The sequence below is a fragment of the Equus quagga genome, chromosome 1, assembly GCF_021613505.1.
Source record: "Equus quagga isolate Etosha38 chromosome 1, UCLA_HA_Equagga_1.0, whole genome shotgun sequence".
NCBI lineage: Eukaryota > Metazoa > Chordata > Mammalia > Perissodactyla > Equidae > Equus > Equus quagga.
Window position 1 is genome coordinate 14667599 of NC_060267.1, and position 21033 is coordinate 14688631.

Consider the following 21033-nt stretch of genomic DNA (forward strand, 5'->3'; position numbering starts at 1 on the left):
CTACCAAGAGAGAATGACATCAGTTCTGGCTGCTACTGTCCTCAGCCTTGCTGATGTACTCTCCCATGGGTGAAACAGAGGTCAATCACCTCTGCTGCACCCATTCTTTCTCTATTCCAGGAGCTGGGGCTTACATAAGCCAGCACCCCGGGGTGGGAGTGGGAGGAGGCCGTACCAGGAAGGCCTCTGTAGAACAGGGTGGAATAAAAAAGGGGGGTGGGGTGGGCACTAGGGGGAGGGAGAGGAGCTGGAGGGGGGCACTTGAGGAAGAGGGGCTGCAGCACTAAATCACCCTGTGGGGGAGCTGTCTGCCTGAGCTCAGTGGGGTGGGGAAAGGATAGACATTTGGGGAGGCGGGAGAGAAGAATGGGGAATCGCCACATCTGGCAGGCAGGTGTCTGGCACTGTTCAGGCTGCAGTCACTTTCCCAGCCAAAGGGGAGGAAGGGGGAGAGGGGAGGAGGGGCTTCCCAGTGTCCCCTGGGGAGGAGGGAAAGGCTCACAAACAGAGAGACAGAGGCCCAGAATCAGACAGAAGGAGACCAAGGGAGGGAGATAATCAGACCCTGCTCCCCATCTCTGCTTCAGTTGGTGCTGGGGATGGGTCTGCTCATAGTGCTGAAAGAAAATTGTTGGCCAGAGGACTGGTAGGCCAGGACACCAGAGTTCCATTCCTAGTGGGAAACAGAGAAGGCAGGAAAAGTTCAAACCAGGCCAGGCTGGGTAAACAAGCTCAGAGAATTCCAAGTTTGAGAACAGGATAGAACTCCATTTTCCACCCTGTCACTCATCAGCATCCCCCAGCTCTCACACTGACACCCCCCACCCCTACCCCAGGGTCAATGTTGGGTGATGAGTAGGAAGATTAGGGTGGTAAGTGTGCACACTGCTTTCCCCCAGTTCAGACAGTCAAAGATATCTAGCCCCCTCGACCCCAACTTTCAATGCAGGACTGCAGGGGTGGTATACCCAAGCATTTTTCTTTTTTCTTATCTGCTGAGGGGGATCTCGGACACAGGTGCCCACAGTAGCTGAGCTGAATTGCCAGGTTCTCACAGAAGAGCATGCAGGACTGGGTAACTCTCAGTGTCATATCTGGACGCGGGAGAGGCTCTTCCACTCCTGTACCTTCCTTTTCTTATCCTGTCCTATCTGAGGTCCTAATGCAGTCACTCTTAATCCTGGAATTGCAGGCCCACCTTATGAGCAGTAGAGGTGACTGAGGAGACCCTTCAAATTGCAGTGCAGTGGAGGGCTCCCCACACTCCCCCCTCCTTAAAATCTTGCAGAGGAAGGGGGAAAGAAAACCAAAGCATTCTCCTGTCGCCGCGGCAACCATAAAACCCCCAGCTAAATCCATCTTGTGAGCTCACCGCCCCATTAAGATGCAGGGCCAGGCTCTGCGCCAGCCCAGCCACATTCATTTGTGCGAATAAAGGTGGGGGAGGGGGAGGGGAGCAGGCTCTGGAGGGATGGGGAAATGGCGAGAAGAGGTTATTTACACCACCGTCCTGACCTTCTGGAGCAGCGCTGGCTCCGATAAATAACCCGCTCAGCGCCATTTCAGAGCAGGAGTGGGAGGTGCAGGAAGGGAGCAGGGGCTGGAGGAGAGCCCCCACGCAGGTGCGCGTCTCCGGGTTACTAATGGCAGAGGCAGGAGCAGGCAGCTGGCTTTGGGGGTGTGGGGGGGGAGAACTCAGTTCCCTGGGACTCCCACTGAGAAAATACCATCCCCACCCCACCCCTGGCGCCAATTTCCAGGCGAGGGGACGGAGAGATGCCAAGGAGGCAAACAGCCCCGTAAATTAGGGATGGTGGGGGAGAATGCTGGGGAGTCTCTGAGGTAGGAGGGAAGAAATATTATAAGATGGGGAGTGAGGGGGGGGCTAGAGGAATAGGAGCAGCTGCCAAAAAGAGAGGAAGAGGAACAGAAACATCACACAAAGGCAGTTTGGAAAAAGAAATCTGTTTTATTTCTCTTAGCACAGAGCAGTATATGAAGGTGGCTACCTCCTGACTCCATACATCTCTTACACAAAAATGCCCCCTCAAATATGCCCTGTTATCCGCCCCACTTCAGTCCTGGAGAATTGGCAGTTAGTGGGTAGGGCAGAATGCTTAAGTCTCAGGACATTTTCTGAGACATTTTTGTGGGAAGTTTTGGGTCAAAGGGAAAGATTAGATCCAAGAGTGGGTGTTCCATCCTCCTCCTGCCTGGGGAAATCCCAATCCCAAAGGTTTTCTGAAGAAAGGCACTTCTCTCAGCGCCCTAGGGAGGGGAAGAGCCCGGACCTACTTACTGCCTGGATGTAAGGCTGAGGCAGAGAGAAAACAGGGTTAAGTAGCAGAGATTGCAGACCCGAGGCAGAGGAGTGAAATGCATGTAAGGGAGCAAAGGGGCCCAAGTCATAAATTCCACCCCCTCCCCAGTTCTGAGCAGAAACTCTTCTTCCTGAGACTAGAATGGAGTTTTAGTTCAGGGACTGGCTCTGCTCCAGGGTAGAGAGAGGACAAGCTAGGCAAATATCCCACGGGTAGTGAAGGTAGAGAGTTAAGGTAGCAGACCAAGAGATGGACACTCCCACAATGAACACTCCACAGACCACAGCAGTTTTGAAGCTATAAGCCAGGATCAGGGTAAGGAATGCAGCTGTGACTGAAATACAGAATTTTATAAGCTCTAGCCCATAAAATTTAAATCACTGCTTCTTCCACTCTGTCCCGTGCCTATGAGCCGTTCCCAGTCTTTTTTCCAGGACTGGAGAACAGGGCAGGAAGAAGGAATGGGAGAAATGCTGAGGCCAGTAAGTGGGGCTGCGGATGAGACTGGACATACCTCTCCTCATCCACACTCATACAGAAAAGAATTCTCTCTCTTCCTCCCTTGCTGCACATATGGGCTGTGGGGATGAAGGCCGGGTAAAGAAGCAAGGGAGGAAAACACTCAGCACATTCTTTCTCCTGCTTTGATCTGAAGTGTAGCTGCAGCAAAGGGCACAGAAGTTGAGGAGAAAATATGGGGGGTTGGAAAGCATGGGAGTATAGTCCATTCTAGAAAGGAAGACGGGGCTGCCCTGCCCTGCATCCAAACCTGCTGGGAGCTTTACTCCCAGAACTGCAAAAAAAGAGTGAGAAGGAATGGGAAGTGTGTAGGAGTTTGAGGGGGGGAAGCACAGACAGGATGAAGATGTAAGGATCTACTGTGATCCCCAAGATGACCCTGAGAGCATGAGTTTGGGGACTGGATGAGAAGTCACAGCAGACGTGGATTTTGAGGGGGTGAGGAGCCGGGAACAGTGAGGTCTTCACCGAAGGAGTGACCACTTGATCTGTTCTTTGGCTGACTGCAGCACCTGCAGGGACAAGGGCGGCACTGAGGGGCTTGCTGGGGGGCAGGGTGGGGATGGGGATGGGGGTTCTCCTTCCCCTCACTTGCCTTCCCTGTCCTTAGAAGAATGGCAAATAGAAAATCCCCAAGGGTAGAGGGATGGGAAGAAGCTCTCTAAAGCCCTAGAGGATTGTCAGTTTGGGAAATTCCAAAAAAATTCAAATCCACTGGGGGGATGAAGTGAGAAGAGGTATACCTGGGAGGAGAGAAAAAAACTGGGGGTTACTGGGCGTATGTTAAAAGGGGGGGGGGGCGGTTATCACATCTAGATGGACTTCTTGGTGAGAATTCCAAGTCAACAGAAAACCGAATCCCTCCCTTGCCCCCGCATCAGGTAGACAATCTATCTGCAAAGTAGCAGGATGGATCTGCAAAACCTGCATATTCTAGAAAATGCATTTCCAGCTTAGCCCTCATTTGAATAATAAGAGAAAGAGAGAGAGTATGTGCGTGCACACGCACACAGACCATCTGCTTAAGGCAAGCCTCTGCTGGGGAATAAATCACTGAATGAGGCATCAGCCAGGGAGGGTTTGAAGGGTACAGAGCAAGGCTGACAGCCGCTGCTCACAGGAAACTGGGATAGGAGTTGGGGTGGGGTAGGCAGCATTTGACTGCATGAGTCCCAGTTCTCTGGAATAAGAGGGAACCAAGGAAGAAGTGTCTTCAGTCCCTAGTCTCATTCAGACTTGGTGGGTTGGGATGGAATGCTATTCTAGCCTCTTTAGTGACCCAGTCCATCTGGAGAGGAAGAGAAAGTCATACCTGAGACACGGTCTGCTCTGTAAGGGGGACATCTTCACCCTACAGTGGAGAGACAAATATTCAGCGTGGGAGAAAGCTGGAGGAAGACCTGATTGAAGTTTGGTAGTGGAGAAGGAAGAGGTGGCCCTTTAAACTGAAGCAAAGGACAGACGCCCTCAACTTCTCAGTCCCTTCTAGGACTAGAACAGCCATAATTTTACTTGGCCAGAGGGACTGTGAGCAAAAAAGGGTCATTTCATCCATCCTCTGTTTTAAGGCAGGAGGTCTTCTTAAAAGATTTATTCCATTCCAAGTAATCAGCAGGTAATCTGATCCTCAACTTGGGGGTGGGGGACCTGATTCCCTAGTCAGAGAAGACCTTCTCTGAATATCAATATCGCTAGGGAAAGGATGAGGGGGCGCCAGGGGTAGTTTAATGGATCCCGCAAGGCCTGATGGGTAACGACAGCATGTTAATTTGAAGAAATAAACTGCTACAACAGCAGCCTGAGAAGAGGAAGGAGGGAGTTGGTGGGGGGACCCTCTCTCTTGCCATATAGAGACATATGTTAGAGGAGAAGATTAAACTATGCAAATAGAGCCCACAGCAGTTAAGGGAGAAGATTTCCCATTACCCGGCACTGTCAGCCTTCACTCTGTGGAGGTCAGAGCCGGGACATTCTGTGAATGGGGAGATTTGCTTTGCTTAGACATCTCTGCACCCTCACAATTTGCTGGTGGACTCTCCCACCATTATCTCCCCAGCAGACTTGGAGCCTTTTATGCAGAGGCCCCTTTCTGATATCACTAGCACCAAAGAAGACTGAGGTTATGGCACATAAGTACTTCCTGATGGAGAGATGTTGTCCTCAGTTGTATAAGACTTTAAAAGACAAGGAAGACACTCCTCTGCCTCAGATGATTGGGATCCATCTCCAAAGGAAGAATAAGCCAGCCTCAAGTTCCTTTATAGTTTCAGAACCATCAATATTAAAGTTTCTTTTACTTCATCCTTGATTTAATAAGTACGCATTAGGGGCGGGCCCTGTGGCTGAGTGGTTAAGTTTGTGCACTTTGCTGCAGCAGCCCGTAGTTTCGCTGGTTCAAATCCTGGGCGCGGACATGGCACCGCTCATCAAGCCATGCTGAGGCAACGTCCCACATGCCACAACTAGAAGGACCCACAACTAGGAATACACAACTATGTACTGGGGGGCTTTGGGGAGAAAAAGGAAAAAAATAAAATCTTAAAAAAAAATAAATAAAATAATAAGTACGTATTAAATGTCCACTCTGTGCAAGGACTGTACGAGATACCAGGTTAGGGACAGATATATGTTCCTTCTGCTTCCCTCCTTTGAGACAATGAGAATTTGAAAGGGAAGGAGACAGCTCTATGTATTCTATAAGCCCCAACTCTTAGATACATTTAGCAGGTCTGGCTGTGAAGAGTGAGCAGGTGGGGGGATGGAGGGGAGCAACCCCAGCTTACCCTTAATGCCACTCGGTGCACCACTTGCTGGGGATCACTCTCTAGGATCACTCTAAAAAGACAAGAAGAGACCATAGTTCACTCTGTCCTGAAGGACCAACTGACTATGGGGATACTCTGCTCACTCAGGCCATTTACCTTAGGACAGGGAGAGTTACCCCAGCCCCTCACCCCAGATCCAGGGAGGTCCGGGCAGGTCAGAGAACTCACCCTCCATCTACGATTTCATCCACAGCCAAGAAGAGCCCCTCCATGTTTTCCAGCAGAGCTCGCTTTTCTACATTTTTCCTGAGTCCCCAAGAGAAGAGAAAAACCAGCCTGTGTGTGAAAGGAATCCTAGAACACTGTCTCCGTTGGAAATCCTAAACTAAACCAATAAATGTCTCCACTAATCACAAAGACAAAGAAGTAAATAAGAAAATAAGAACTTTTTCACTAATCCACTCTAAACCCCTTCCTACTCTTATTTGCTGACTAAGGATCAGGAATGTCAGGAAAGAGATTCAAAAAATACAGTCAATTTCTGACAATTCAAGGGTTGATTATCCAGAGCTACTATTTCTTTCCTACCTGCCATGGGGCTGCTCATGATATTGCTCATAAACACTGACATCAGTGGGTGGAAAAAGGAAATAAACAGAGCTAAAACTCAATCTGGAAGTAGTGGGAGGTGGGGAGGGGTTGAGTGCAAACTCTATTTGTATGAAAGCTCTGACAAACCTTCCAAGCCTCTGTCAGCTCTCCCTCCTGCCCCCCTCACCAGCTCTGCTCAGGCCTTGAAAAGAAGCCCAACCAGGGGGCTGGGAACGGTCATGGCCCACATCCACCAGCCTCGGATCCGGTGGTTGGTGCATGTGGCCAGTCACATCCGTCAGTTTGACTCTTTCACTAGATCACTGAAATGAAGTCTGTTCATTCACCTGGCTAAGAAATAAATCATCCCCTTCCTGAGGAAATCTGAGCCATTCACCCTGCTGATTTTGTTGGGCTGAGAGCGCCTGCTGTTCTGCTCCGGATGGCTGTCTGTACTGAGTTCACTGGGGAGCTGCTGGGGGAATGAAGTTTAGGGCCCTAGATGTTTTCCAGAAAAGTATCTTATATCTTTTCTATTGTCCATCTACATGGGAACAGAGGGCTGGTGGGGAGGTGGAAGGGAAAGAGACGGTAAATGGCATATTCTTCCTATTCTATAGAAGGGAAAAACTAAGTGCTAGAAGTGAAAAATCAGGAGTGTTGCCTCCGTTCCCAAGGTACTGCTGTTTCATCTGGGACATTTCCCCATGCCTGCCCTTTCCACACCTCTAATGTAAAGAATGAAGCCCAGGAAAGCACCTTGACAGCAGAGCCACTGGGGGATACAAGAGTAGACACAGAGGTGAAATTCTGCTCCTTCCCATCCCCTTTCTTAAGAGAATTATTCCGTGGGAAGGACATTCTCTCCATCCAGTCCTCACCATCAGTGTGAATTAGTATGAAATAATAAGCCCAACTTCTCAAGGTAAATCAACTCCCTGGAGCCTCTGCTGATCCCCCACAAATCCCTAGGCCTGAAAGATAGTGACTTTCTCTCCCAAACAGATGTCAAGATTGGCCTGCTCACCTCAGCATCTGGCTCAATGAGTCGAAGAGGCAGTTCAGAACAGCCATAAGCATCAGCTGTTGGGAGACAGAAGCAGCAGAAGGATAAGGTTCAAGGCCCTGAAAGCTGCTACCTGAAAACAAAACTCTCTAATTCATTAAGCATCAAAAGACACAGGCTTTCATAAAGGACTAAAAGAATAGGGTGGAAGTGAGAGCAAAACAGGAAGAGGACCTGTGGTTTCTCACAGAAATAAATTCTGCTACATGATCCCACAATTTGAGGCAGACTGCTCAAACAGAACTTTCCTGTCATAGTCCTCTATGTGCCTTTACCAATTGTATATGTGTTACCTGATGTCTTAGGTAGAGAAATCATTAATCAAGCAATAGCTGAGGTCAGAGAGTCAGCTGAACGAGCGTGGGCTTTGATGTTAAACAGATCTAGGCTTAAATCCCAGCTGAGCCATTTCTAGATGTGTGACCTGGGAAAGTTATTAGGTTGAACCACATGAAACTGCCACTTTTGTAGTTTATCAGTGGTCAAATACAAGTAATTTCACAGGTTCTTCATGGTTCGGTTTCCTCATCTATAAAACAAGGGCACTAATGCCCACAACTCATAGAACTGCTGAAGGTTTAAATAACAATGACTTACAGCAACAAGAGCTCAGGCTCAGAGTTGGTTCTCTCAAACTTTTACTTTTGCTTCAAATTATGTAGGGACTTATTTTTACTTCTCTACTCTCCTAGAGGTTGCTACCTGAGGTAAATGGCTCTTCCTGCATTTAAGAAACATGTCAGGACTACGTCAACAGTATTCTCAAGTGACCCATTCAAAATATATGGCTTCAACACGACACAGAATGTTGGCTAACCAACCCAAACTCAGTCAGGTGTGGACCCTTCACAGCAGGAGCAAACATGCCCCCAACCTTGACCACACCTCAGAAATCCATTTTAAAAAACAACATCCAGGGAAGGCCATTGATATTATATGTTAGTATGTATTAAAACAGATATTGGTGTCTCCCACATGGAGATAAAAGAAAGATCTGGAAAAACGTCCATTCTAGGTTGATTCCTTTGCCTAGGCCATGTTTGTGAGGCCAGCAGGGATGTCTGACAAATTCGTTAGCTCAGTCAGAAGCCAGAGGGACATGGCACTCCTAGGGCCCAGAACCAGTAACTGTGTCCTGCCTGTGGTTTAGGAAGTAGGATCAGAGACAGCAAAGAGGGCTGGGGATTCTCACCTCATTTTCATAGGAGCTGCCAATCACATAGAAATAGAGATCGATACTGCTTTTGTATACCACGGTCAGGCCTTCCAAGAGGGCAATTTCACCTGGGAGTGAAAAGGTGGAAACAGTGGGCAGCCTGAGACAAGGAAGTAGGACAGAAGGAGTTACCATGAACTCCTGGTACCCAGCTATTTGGGGCTGAGGTAAGTAGGTATAATGACTCCCAAAGACTGAAGTTGACCTGCTTTTTCTTTTCAGGTGGTAGCAGAAGAAGGGAAGAATAAATTTGGGGGCATCTAAATGTATCTTCTCCTCTAACCACCCTCCTCCCCCCATTACCCGTATTTCCCTCCTTGTATATGAGACAGGATACTAGTCGATCCTTCAGAGGTGAAAATGCAGAGCGGTCACCTTTACAGACTTCCATTTACCTGCCCTAATGGATGCGGTACAATAAGCAGAGCTGCAGTTAAATTTGTCAAGTGAGGCTCATAAATCCAGGGACTAGACAGGTAGCTAACAGCCAACCTTCCAGCACGGTATTCCCGCGTGAGGTACACTCACCTCCCCATTACATTTCTGAAGAGTTTATTATATGAGGGGAGGAGGGAAAAAGAGAAAAAGGAGGCAGAGTCATTTTATCCTTTCTCCGCAGTCCTGCCGCCACCCGTTCCCCACCACGGTTCCCCCAACACAGGGAGTAGTGAAAGGAAAACCACCTACTGTCAGTCCGATGAGTCTTGTTGAAAATGTTCTTCTCAAAGGCCTTTTGCTCCTTGACACTGGGATAGGTGTCGTCATAGTACTGATCAGAGGGAAAGAAGACAGGTTGGGTCATCAGAGCTGGGAGTCCAGAATGATTAGTGACTGTGTTTTGCCCTAGATCTTGGATTTCTCTCCTTCAAGGCTTGGGGTGAGGGAGAAATAGTGACATGAAGGAGGAAGAACTATAGAGGCAGAGAATAGGCAATGAGTAATCAAATATAAAAAAAAAATTTTAAGGACCCTGCTGTAAGCAACCCCACCTCACATTTCTAAGACTGTAAGGGCAGAGGCCTACCAGCCCCGTGACGAGGCTCTGCCTGTCTGCATTCTAGGACAGCAATCCTGAGACCATTCCCCTCAAGTGCTTCCTAGGAGCTACCCCCTCAGGGAGCAGTGCTAGAGAAGACAAAAGGCACCAGAGGCACAGAGCACTTCTTTCAGACCCTCACTCACTGTATGAAGCTTCAGAAGGGGGAAAGGCTGCAAAAACCTCATCTAAAGAAAGGCAAGCCCTCCCCGATGCTCTCATATCTTAGCTTTCTTTTCTGCAAACCAAAAGAAGCAGGAGGCAATCTACCACATTGCTGAGCCCACTCCCAAGTTCTCCCTGGCACAGGGGCGGACATGCAGGCTGCTAAATCGCTCTGCTCTTTAGGGGCTAATCCGTCGCAGTCAGCTGAAGACCTATGACAGGTCTGGCATTTAGTAACTGGATAACTGTTTCAAAAGGTGTCCTGCATAGTTACATCCAATTACAGGGAGGAACAGCTGGTGAATTCTAAACTAATCTCTACCTGCTGATTGATTTATGCTATGCTCACCCGGAGTTAATACACCAGGGACAGAAAAAATTTCTACAGGAGGGGGGCAATATGGAGGGAGAGGAGAGGGGTGTCCTTTCTCCTTTCTTTCAATAGATCCAAAGTTAGAAACGTCACACTGGGGAAGTCAGGAGGTAACAAGCTTGGTGGTGACTGCAGACCTAAGGCTAGAACCCTGGAACTGCAAGAGAATTCCCTGGAAAAACCCAGGCAGGGTGACAAGGTGCAAGGGAAAGGGAGTGTGGGCATGGGCAGGCTGCTTCTCAAATCTAGACACTGCTTTGTTCAGAAACCAAGGTTCCAAACCTGTTCCCTGCTCTGCTGCTGACAACAGTGGAAGTCGGAGTCTGAGGATGGCAAGAGGGAAGCAGGGGACTAAGAGACAGAAGCAGTTGAGATTGTCCTCTGGAGTAGTCGTGGGAAGGTAGAAGAATTCTTAAAATTACAGTATCGAGGAATATGAGTTAATAGAGTCAGTCCCAAGACCCAAATCTCAGAATAAGTCTTTGTCTTGTTCCTAACTAACATGAAAGGGAATCTCACCTTGGCAAAAAGTCGATCTCCATCATTGTCCAGAATCAGGATGGCTTTGACAGTATACAGGGAGGGTTCCTGAAGAGATATGAACATACCTTCAGTCCTGAAGGCTCCTGCCACCACTAGCAAACCAGATACCTTCCCCTAGTCCCACTGGGGCTGCAAGGGGGTACAGAGGTGCCTCTGTACGTCCCCTATCCTAACCTGGTTAGATTTTGACATTTCCCACTGAGAATGACCAAGTGGTGAATGAACTGAAGCAAGGGAGAGGGCATTTCAACAAAGGACTCCAGAGCAGCAACAGTTTCTCTGAGCCAGATTCACAGAGGGCTTAATCAAGGTAGGTCATGCTGTTACTTCCAAATATTATGCGACAGTTATTTTCCAAATTACCCTCCCTCCCTGGTCTCCCATACACAGGTGGGTATGGAATATGACCAGATTAATTAAGAGGCACTGCACGAGGCTATTTGAAAACAGGGTTGAATGCTCTAGTGTACTTGGAAGTTTCTGCAGTCCGGATGCAGTAGTAATGCAGAGGCATAAAGCAAGCCTTCCCTAAACCACCCACACACTGAGCAGAGGGAAATTAGCACGCATGTGCGCGCGCGCACTCACACACACAGACACACCAGTTCTGAATGCAGCCCAGTGAGACATCCATCTTCCCGGACTTCCCTATGATCCCAATTCCTCTAGTATACCCCCGACCACCACCACTCAACTTGCCAAGGCAAAAACCAATCTGAATTTTGGGAGAGTTAAGCAGTAAGAAGAGGATCCATCTAAGAAACACTCTGTGGTGGGGGTGGGGGGGCGGTCCTAGAGATAACGAGCAGGAGGGGAGTGTTCTAAAGGAATCACAGCCTCAGCCTTAACCGTTACACACAAACTCAAACAACTGCAGAGCACATTACTTTGCAAAAGATCCTCTACTCCTGCAACTTCCAGGGAGCCAGCGAACCAGGAGAGGAAGAGGAAGGGGGGAGGCAGTGGTATGTGGATGGGAGGTGTCTGCAGGCTCACATTCTTTGACTTTCTAACCAACATTCCTTACCATTGCTATCTCTGCCCTGTGCTATGAGACAAGGCTGTTGCCTTGCTACCCCTCTTTCCTGGCCTTACTTAGAGAAACCGCCAGTCCTCCCAGGGGAGGGGCCAAACATATTCTCCAAGCATGTGTTTAACAAAGACCCAAGAGTGAGGAGGAAAGAATCATTGCCAAGGATCCAGAAACTGCAGCCTCTACAAAGGTAAACTGTCCCGTGAGCCTCCAGGAGCTTTATGATCCCATGCAAAGAACCAACCCTAGCTTGGCGAGCTAAGAATGAGAGTAAAGAGAACCTTGTCTTTTGACAACACGGTGATGAAGACTGTAAGCTTTCCCCACTTGAATTCTTTAGGACAAAAATTTCTGTGTCTTGTTCACTGATTTATTCCAAGTTTCCAGAACGCCTGCCACATACTTAACTCTCAATATTTGCTGAATGATTCTGAGAATAAATGAAGTTGGGGAAGAAAGTAAAAATTTTTTGATGCAGTAAGCATCTAGGGGACCCTCTTATAATTAGAGTCCGCTAATAGCATAGGGAGATTTTCTGGTGTGGCCACTTTGGGTGCTATTACTACCAACTTCTCTCTCCGCTGATAAACACTCCTTAGAGATGCCCAACCTATATACTTTTCTCTCTGGAATAAACACTCTCTCAACCTAAGGGACTCTGTGTCTAGTAGCAGGAAGTCCTCTAGCGTCCATCTAAAAGGTCACAAATAGAGCATCTTTCCTAACTCCTAATTCCCCACAGAAAGATCTTCCCATAAGGCAGACTCAATTCAATAGCAAGTTGGATCCTCAAATCACTAAAAGCGAGACACCAATGAGAATGAGTCTCCTTAAAAGAGGAAAAGAAGTCCACAGGGAAGAAAATTTAGATGAAATCATTTTTCCCACAACCTTTTCCCTGGAAATCTTTGGCTCTGTTCCTCTATCCACACTCACAGAAATCTTAGAGAGCTTCCTAATGGTTTATATTGGGCATTGATATGGCAGAGGTAACTGGTTGTTGCAGCCATAGAGTCTGGCATCTCTAGAAAGAATAGGATCACAAAGAAAAGAAAAACACTTATGGCCACCAGCGAAATAGGAGAGTGAGACAGTGTCCTTTGTGAGTGCCTAAAACAGCTGGCAAAGAGAGAAACAGATTCCTGGGTTCTGCTCCTGGCTCTTTTCATTGGCTTCCTAGGAGATGTTTTCAAGGAAACCCCCAAAATAGAAACACTGGATCTTCTTGGGAAGGATAAAAGACAGGCAAAGGAAGGCAAGGAGAAGACCAGATCTGACTTATTAGAGCTCTTAAAGGGGCAGGAAGGGACTAGAGAAAAGGCTGGTCATTTAAAACTTCCAAAGGAATAATCACACTAAATAAAGCTGAGAATTTAGGCAAGAGCTTAAATGCTGCCTTAATTCTCCACTCAGCTGCGGCTGGATCCTGCAGCTTCTCCTTTACTTCTCCTGCCACCTCCTGACTGTAGCTGGTTCCACTTCGGCCTAAGGCCTTCAGCTCTCTGCAGAGGGGAGGGCCAGGAGTTCCTCTCATACCATAAAACCAGCCAGTTTAAAGGCTCCACAAACCATTACTGATAATGTAATTTCATTTTAAGTTTTTGCAAAGGGCAAGTTTATAAACAACTCCCAGCTATTGAGAAATAGGCTTCCTGGACAATGGCCTAGGCTTAAACTTGTAACACATTAAGTGATGATTATTGAGAAAGAACCTATAAGCTTAGGGCCATGTTCAAAAGATTCAAAAGGTCTATTCTTCCCTCCCACTCCCAAATGGGTAGCTGCTAGAAAGCTTTCGAGACAAAGTTCTGTGATGCACTGACTTTCAGAGAGCCACAGCCTGAGTGTATAACAGAACTTCACCTCAAATGCTAATTGTGCCTGGAAATGACGTATAGGCAGATTGCTGTGTGGGAGGTTGGGTGGCTCAGACAGATTTTCAGGTACATTTTTATTATCAAAAAAACTAGACTGGACTCCTCAGAGAGCTGAAACAACACCGAACAAGTAACTAGCCTGCTGCAAGGGAATCTCTGCTCTCAATCAGGGGCTTCTGCAGCCTGGTGAAAAACATCAACATCTCCCAGTATGCCCTCCCCCAGCACACAGAGGACCAGAGGGGAAGAGTCATTCCTAGTGCTGCCCCCTGTGGGCCTTCGGATGACTTGCAGCTTCCTCAGGATTACAGGCATTAGCAAAAATATTAAAAAGGCAGCTGTGGATAAAAGCTATTTGTGTGTCTTGTAAGTTAAACTAGGAGAGATGGGCTCTGAAAAAGCACTGAATTAAGTCTGTTCACACTGTATACAGTGAGAGGACACTCTGGGGTAAGATCACGGTATGCTACCAGAAGAGGACTGAGGGAGTGTTAGGAGCAGGCAGACAGGATATTTGGGGGCTATGACTAATTACTTTATTTGATTCATTTGGGGGTGGAAGAAGGGGACCAAGAAGCCTTTGTGGAGTTAGAGGATGCTATCCACAGAGCTGAAAGGGCGTAAGAAAGAATCTGTTTGAGATTCCTAGAAAGTTCTTCATTTTCCACTTATAAAGAAATCTTTATGGACATGCCAAAAAGTAGTACCCTGGCTTGGCAATAGGACTTGATCACAAGAAACAAGATGCTCTTCCCTCAACTCTATTTCTAAAGTAAAACCAAGAGAGTAAAGACTAGAAGGAGAAATTCCAAGATCCCACTCCCAGCTCCACATGGCTAAGTAGGTATTTTGCTCCCTGACTCTGCCAATGTCCTTAAAATAAAAAGCTCCTCTGGGGTTGAGAGCTCCAATTTGCCAGCCACAGGCCTAGGGACTTCAGATAAAAAGAAGAATTAGCTAAGGGCTTTGACAGGGAAGCACAATTTTCACATATTACCCAGGGTTTGCCTAGGTTCAAGCACAGCTCTGGAAAGACAAGGAGCCACAGGTACCAAAGAACGTTAGCCAGCCAACATGAGACCAAATATTGGTTAAAAAGAGAAAAATGAACATGTCTTAGGAAGGAAGAACTGATGGCAGGAAGAGACACCTAGAAAGAATCTTCCTATGTGACACAGATACAAAACGTGAAAGCACAGTCACCAAGAATTATGATGCTACAGGAGAAAATGGGTCTCTAAACTCCTAAAATCCTTATAGTCTGGATCAGTCCTTAACTCAAGTTCTACCTTTCTCTGGGACTCAGCTTCCTCACCAGAGAAATGAGAGGTTTGCCCTACATCAGTTAAAGTTAATACCTTTTTTGAGTTGCAGCAGACCCCTCTGATAAGTGGATGAAATCTATCAACCTTGTTACCAGAAAAATACACATTCACAAATTCTTATGATTTCCAGGAGTTCATAGAGCTAGGTTAAGAATTAAATGAGATTCTCTCTGAGGATAATAGGATGGGATGAGGAGGAGAGGAAAAAAGGGGAAAACAAGTGATACTTTTGTAAATCACCCCATCCTCTGTCTGGCACCAAATGACTTCAATAAATATGTGTGTGGCCTTCATAAATTAATAAGTATGATTGAGAAAACTAACATAGCCAGCAGGGGGAGCAAAGGTCAGCACCAAACCCCTCCAGCTTTCAATGACTAACTTTGCTGGCTATGAGATAGGCAGGACAAAGAGAACCAAGCCCCAAGCTCTTCAGGAATGCAAAGTCTCAGGTCCTTTCTTAAAATTCAGAAAGCCTGTCCGGAGAATTTTTTGCCCAGGGGTCACACAGTCCCTAATTCTTCAACTATTAAGGAAGTGAAAGAATTACAGAAACGTGGGACAAAGCAAGCAGCATTGCTGGGAAGAGAGAGGAACTGAACAAGAAGAAACCAGGGTACTCCACACCTGAGGCCTGAGAGCAACATTAGAACTTCCGGTCTTCCCAGTTTGGTAATCCAAGAGCTCTCATTTTAATATCACTCAGCAAAGGGAAAAATCAAACAGGGCTAGATCCATTTCTGATGAGTCCTTGGTCATGATTTATATGATGATTTATTTCCCATCCACGCCGCCCCCCCCACGAAAAAAAGCTAGTCTCTAAAAGATTGAATTGACAGCCTGTGTGTTCATTTTTCAGTCTATTTGCTCCCTCAAACCAACCCCTGAGACAGAATTGCTATCTTCTCCCCCAGTTTTAGTCTCCCTCTAAAAACTACATAAATAGAAAAGGAATTGGAGAAAATCAGTAGACAGAGCTATCCAGGTCAACTAGCTGTGGACAGGATATCTGCTTTGATAGCGGGAAAATTAAAAAGCCAAATAGGGTTCAGGGTTCACAGGGACACAGGGTTCAGGGGCAGTATGTATGCCTTAGGTTACACAACAGGAAAGACTTCCTGAAGAGATGGGGGTGGTCAAACACCAGAAGAAGTGACACAAGCTACGGATTCTAAGGACAGAACTCCTCTAACAATCTGATCCGAGAGAAAGCCTGTTCTTTGAAGAATCAGGGGAGGCAGAATGTGAGAGGGCCTTTGCCAATATGGGCATCTTATAACGGACATGGACTCAACCTCCCAATCCATCTTCATCAGCTGCCCATGGGCACTCTGCCTTCCGTCCCTAATTACTCCAGCTGAAGTGGGTAGGAGGGCACTGATTCTTTATTCCTGTTCTACCCTTTATTTGCTTCTCTAGTTCCCCTTTCCATAACTAGTTTTCCTGTCAATATCCTGACTCTAACCAACTCATGTCGATGACGTAAAATAAAAAATTGTAGCAAATATCTAGATGAAAAAGACCCTAAATCTGCCACTAGGCTCCCTCAAATATCTGGATAATTGCATTCATTCTCTGCCTCTCAGGGAAGACTTCTCAAGGGTCTGGCTTTCTTCACATGGAGGCCCCCTCCTCCTCTTCTGACCATGTGACAGTTCCCCTAGACCTTTGATATAATTTATACCTTGCCGGGGACCAACTCTTTCCCACCACTGTGAAGGAGAGGGAAAAAATATATATAAATACGTCGGAAATCTATAACGAGGTCTTCTTGGAGGGCAAGACATGGAGAGAGTTAGAAGCAGCGTCAATTGCTCTTTGGGGGTTTTAGTTCAAGCCGAGGTCTGCTTCCAGCAATCAACCATTAAAACAAGCCAGCCAGAGTAACAGCACAGTTTATTCTGATCATTTAATTTGAAGTGTCAATAAATTAAACTTCAATCAATTAAACTAGGTGTGCAATAACCCAGATGGACACCCCGACACCAACATAATCACAATAAAAATTTTTATGGCTGCCAGGGACCTCACTGGGGGCAGTGCTGGCACTGCTCACGCCCTAGCTGAGAAATATATCTCCACAGTGCAGGAACGAGGAGATTGCTTCTCCTAACGAAATGGAGGGCCAGGCACCGGCAAGGACGCAGCTGGGAGAGGGGCACGGGGGACTGCCAGGAACGATATGGGAGTGCTTTGGGGGCTTAATGTAATTGATACCTTTGCCCAGAGCAGAGGGAGGGGGCATTTAGGCCAAGTACCTCTACTGTTAGTGCCAAAGGAATTTAACAAAAGCCCCATTAAGATGATTCAGGAAGCGAAGGCCATAGAGCAAAATCAGGTTTTAAGAGTCATTGATGTATTCTGCATAGTTTCCTCCTCCATATACACACATGTTCTTGTGCACTTCGGATGCCCTGGTTTTTGAATGAGGCTTAGACTTCTGGATTTGGTCAATGTTTTAGGAGAAAAATGTTATTTAGGGGAAGAGAAAGGATAGAATTAAGAAGTCTAGTCTGTAAAGCGATGGAAAAGCACTCAGAAAGTGAATCCAGAGAGGATTAGGAAAAATGAAACCTATGAGGAAAGATTTAAGAATCTAGACTGCTAGAGTAATTCCACTTTGAGAAAAAAAGGTAAAGAGAGGAAGGGGATAAGTCATTATCTTTAAGATTCCATGTGTTATTAATGGAGAATGGTGGCCTGCAGAGATCCCTCTCCATTCACAGCTAAAGAAAGGGAGAACTAGCAGAAAACAGCAGGAGAGAGGAAGCTGAGTCCAAAAATGCAGGCTGGGTGCATTATCATCAAGCACTACGAATAGAGACAAAAGGGTCTCTTTCCTTAGAGACTACAAGAAGATCTGAGAAAGATTAGACAAATCTGCTTGAAAAGCTAGGACCGGATTACTTAATTCAAGAAAGAAATGTGACCCACTGTAAAGTATCTAAATGAAGGGAACCTACTGATATTTAGAAATTCCCATAATCAGATCAAATTTCGATTGATGGTTCTTCTTGACCCCCCTCTAGCTTACCCTTCTCTTCTTCTCAATATCATATGGCTGTGTGTCTTGCAGAGGTGAGGACAGAAAAATATGCTTTGATCAGATTTCCTCAGAGGTCCAACCAAACCAGGAAATAGAAATGTGAAAGGAGGAAGCATAAAGGAACTTTAGAAGGTGTCTGTCCTCTCTAAAGCATGGCTTGTTAAATACTATCTGGCCAGAGTAAACGCCTTAGTTCAGCACACAGCTAAGGTAAGATCCAGGAATTCCTCATGCTTTTCCTAATGAAGATGGTGACCTAAGAATAAGGAGATGCAGTTGAGTAGACAGAGGAGGGGATGAGACTAAAAGGAGCAGTGAGGAAGCGTGATTATGAATCAGATGAAACTAAATTTTGTGGGCCAGAATGTGAGTCTAGTGAGAAAAGAAATAAAAATTTAGGAAATATCACCTGATTCTCAACTAGGGTTCTTCATCTGAACCACTGAATACCGAAAATTATTTAAATAACTATTTTCTCACTTCTCCCAAGGATGGTACAAAGAATGTATTTGTGGATACAGAGGAAGGACGTTGATTCATTACATACAATGAATACCTTAGAGCATTAAGGTTTGTTTCTCTCCTGGAACTCCAGTTGAGAAGGGCTGGAATGGTGAGAAAGGTATATAAATTCTGGGGGCCCAAAATATATTCAAATTGTAAAGAGCAAAACAAATATGTTGGACAGAGCTGACACAGAGGAAGGAAATACCAGTTTAATATCCTAAGAACCCTGGAGACTAGCCCAAGAACTGATAAATGTTGGCACTTTGTCCCCAACAAAAGTTTTATATAACTGACAGCTGAAAGTACAGTTTTGCATACTGAAGAGGTGGAAAGCCCATGAGAAGATAACATCAGAGAAAGACTTCATCTGGGAGGACTAGGAATCAGAATCTAATCCTAGTTTTGACACTGTGCTTCCTTGAGCAAGCTCTTTTCCCTAGATCTGAATTTCCCCTAACCCATTACATAGGTTCCTCATGACAAAGAATCAGTCTGTTTTTTAAAGCAAAGTTCAGGGGTACCTGACCAGGTTAGCAAGAATCCGAATGCAGCATCTTAGGTACAGATCAAAATGAATATAAGCAAGAAGCAGGTTAAAACAGACTTCACTGAGGAAGCAGAAACAGAGAAATGAGGTAAGAGAAAATGTAATAGAAACTTTCACACCTAACTTCCTCAACTCATCAGTACACACAGATCCCTGGTTAAAAGGGCTCCCCAAACATCATCTCTCTCACTCCTTACCTCTAAGCAGGCTCCCTTCTAAACAGATGTAGGGAGCAGTCTAAAAATTTCTAAGAACTTCCAAAGAAACCAATTCCCTAGAATTTCTCCCAGTCTGTTAACTGTTTAAGAATACTGGTTAACTGCCTGGTACGGAAAATATCTTAGTAGATACTACTCAGATTTTAAGCTTTCTACCTAGACTTGACTAACCCACAGGATGAGAAGGAATTCTCTCTATCTTTGCCATTTTGAAAGAGGAGAATTGAAAGCTGTATTCTCTTTAACCTGATGAGGATTGGGATATGTACACGTATTAGAACTGAAGGAAAAATAAGAGAAAAAAGAAGCCCGGAGCTCAACTCAAGGAAGGAGCTGGGAGCTAAAGACCTACACACACGGATGTTAACAACCCCAAATCGCAAAACAGGGCACTTTCGAGAGAAATGCTGTGGTCCAGTTCTAAACAAGGGGTTACATTCTTTTATTTGTTTAAACAAGCAAAAAGGATCATATGGACAAGGGAGCTAACACACTCCTTTAGCCACTAAAATTATCATGTAAGCAGAAGGAGAGTTAGCATCTCAGATCCTACAATGAGAATTCCTAAAGTTTAAATGGGGAGGGAAAAGGAGAACAGAATAATGAGTCTGGAAAAATATTCCACAATCCACGCTAATTCTATCAGGTATTCCAGAACTTTGATGGAATACTGATTCTTTATCATGACAAATCTACATAAAAGGGATTAACAGAAACCGAAGTAAAAAGAAAATAAGTTTTTGAAGGAATGTGACGGAATTATCAACGGAGAGTCAAACTGTGACAAGCATCAGGGGGAACCTGTGATGGCAAACACCTGCCCTCTATTTTTACGGTTTGGGGCGAGTTTGGAGGTTTGGGGAAACTCAAATCAGGGTATCATCCACAACGCTAGAATCAGGGGGAACCTGAAGGACCCCAATCCAGTGTGCTTATGATCCTGTGTTCCAAAGACTCCACGTGCTCCCTTCAACTTTCCACCGACTCTGCCCTCTCCCCGGCAGAGCTTCCTACTTCAAACCGAGGCTTTAGCTCCTGCGCTAGGCCACACGCTTATTCCACGAGCCAGCAGAACCTTCACTCCCCGAGGACTACCCGGAACTCCCCTTTCTCCCCTCTCCCAGTCAGGCTGAACCCCGACTCCCGGCCCCTGTGGACACCGCAGTATCTCAGCTGCGCCCCCGGCTCCTACCAAAATCAGCGCCTCCATCTTGCCCCGCAGCTGGTGCCGACGTGGAGCAGCAAAAGCAACGCCGCCGCTGATTGGCCCTACGTCCCCGTGAGACCCCGCCTAGGATGAGGGTTATTGGACTACCAGATGCCAGCTATTGCTTTCTTGACCAATCAGAATACTAGGCTGCTTAGCGGAAGCATGGAGCCCAACCAGAAGGCGCAAGTATTTGATTGTCAGTTTAAACACTCAATAAAACGCCAAAATCTTAAGACTGAATGGGGCGGGAGGGTCAGTGGGGCGGGGTTGTTTCCATGGGGAACAGAGGAAGCGATTATTAATTTTCAATTGGCTGGGGGAAGGACACGTGATACTGTCCGGCTGATTTAGTAACTTTAATCCGCACTCCCTTTAGGGGGCGCTATGTCTCCTTAGCCCTTAACACTGGCTGCGCCCAACAGAATCCTAACCTAATCCTCATGCCAAGAGCCCCCGTTAGGTCCCTGATAGCCATGGTTGCTTTGGCAAACACTGCTAGCTCTCCCGTCAGATTCTCTCAGGTCACTTTAGCATCCTCACAGGAAGTCTGCACGACCTTAGAGTAAAGCCAAGAGATGCCCAGCGTGTTAAGTAGATAAACTAAGGCCGGCAGAGGTGGATTGCTGAAGTAGGGATCTCCCGAGCGTGGTGTCCCAGGCTTTGCTGGGCCTAGGG

The 21033-nt window shown here is 46.4% G+C and overlaps 1 protein-coding gene across 1 annotated transcript; it reads right to left on the reverse strand.

Moving 5' to 3' along the window:
* Window positions 1–1949: 1949 nt before the first annotated feature.
* On the reverse strand, window positions 1950–20421 carry COPZ1 (COPI coat complex subunit zeta 1). The gene is made up of 9 exons (XM_046685650.1): window positions 20341–20421; window positions 10572–10640; window positions 9166–9247; window positions 8455–8546; window positions 7224–7279; window positions 5834–5911; window positions 5624–5675; window positions 4153–4191; window positions 1950–3352 (listed from the first exon to the last, which is right to left on the reverse strand). Exons 1-9 carry the CDS (start codon window positions 20356–20358, stop codon window positions 3305–3307), a joined length of 534 nt encoding a protein of 177 aa, XP_046541606.1. The 5' UTR covers window positions 20359–20421; the 3' UTR covers window positions 1950–3304.
* Window positions 20422–21033: the final 612 nt, after the last annotated feature.

Excerpts from the sequence above, each read along its gene's own strand:
- COPZ1 (XM_046685650.1), bottom strand. Across the intron at positions 5,912-7,223 it reads TCATTGAGCCAGATGCTGAG|GAAAAATGTAGAAAAGCGAG; the intron begins GTGAGCAGGCCA and ends TTGGGGACTCAG. Across the intron at positions 3,353-4,152 it reads CAGAGCAGACCGTGTCTCAG|GTGCTGCAGTCAGCCAAAGA; the intron begins GTATGACTTTCT and ends TTGTCCCTGCAG.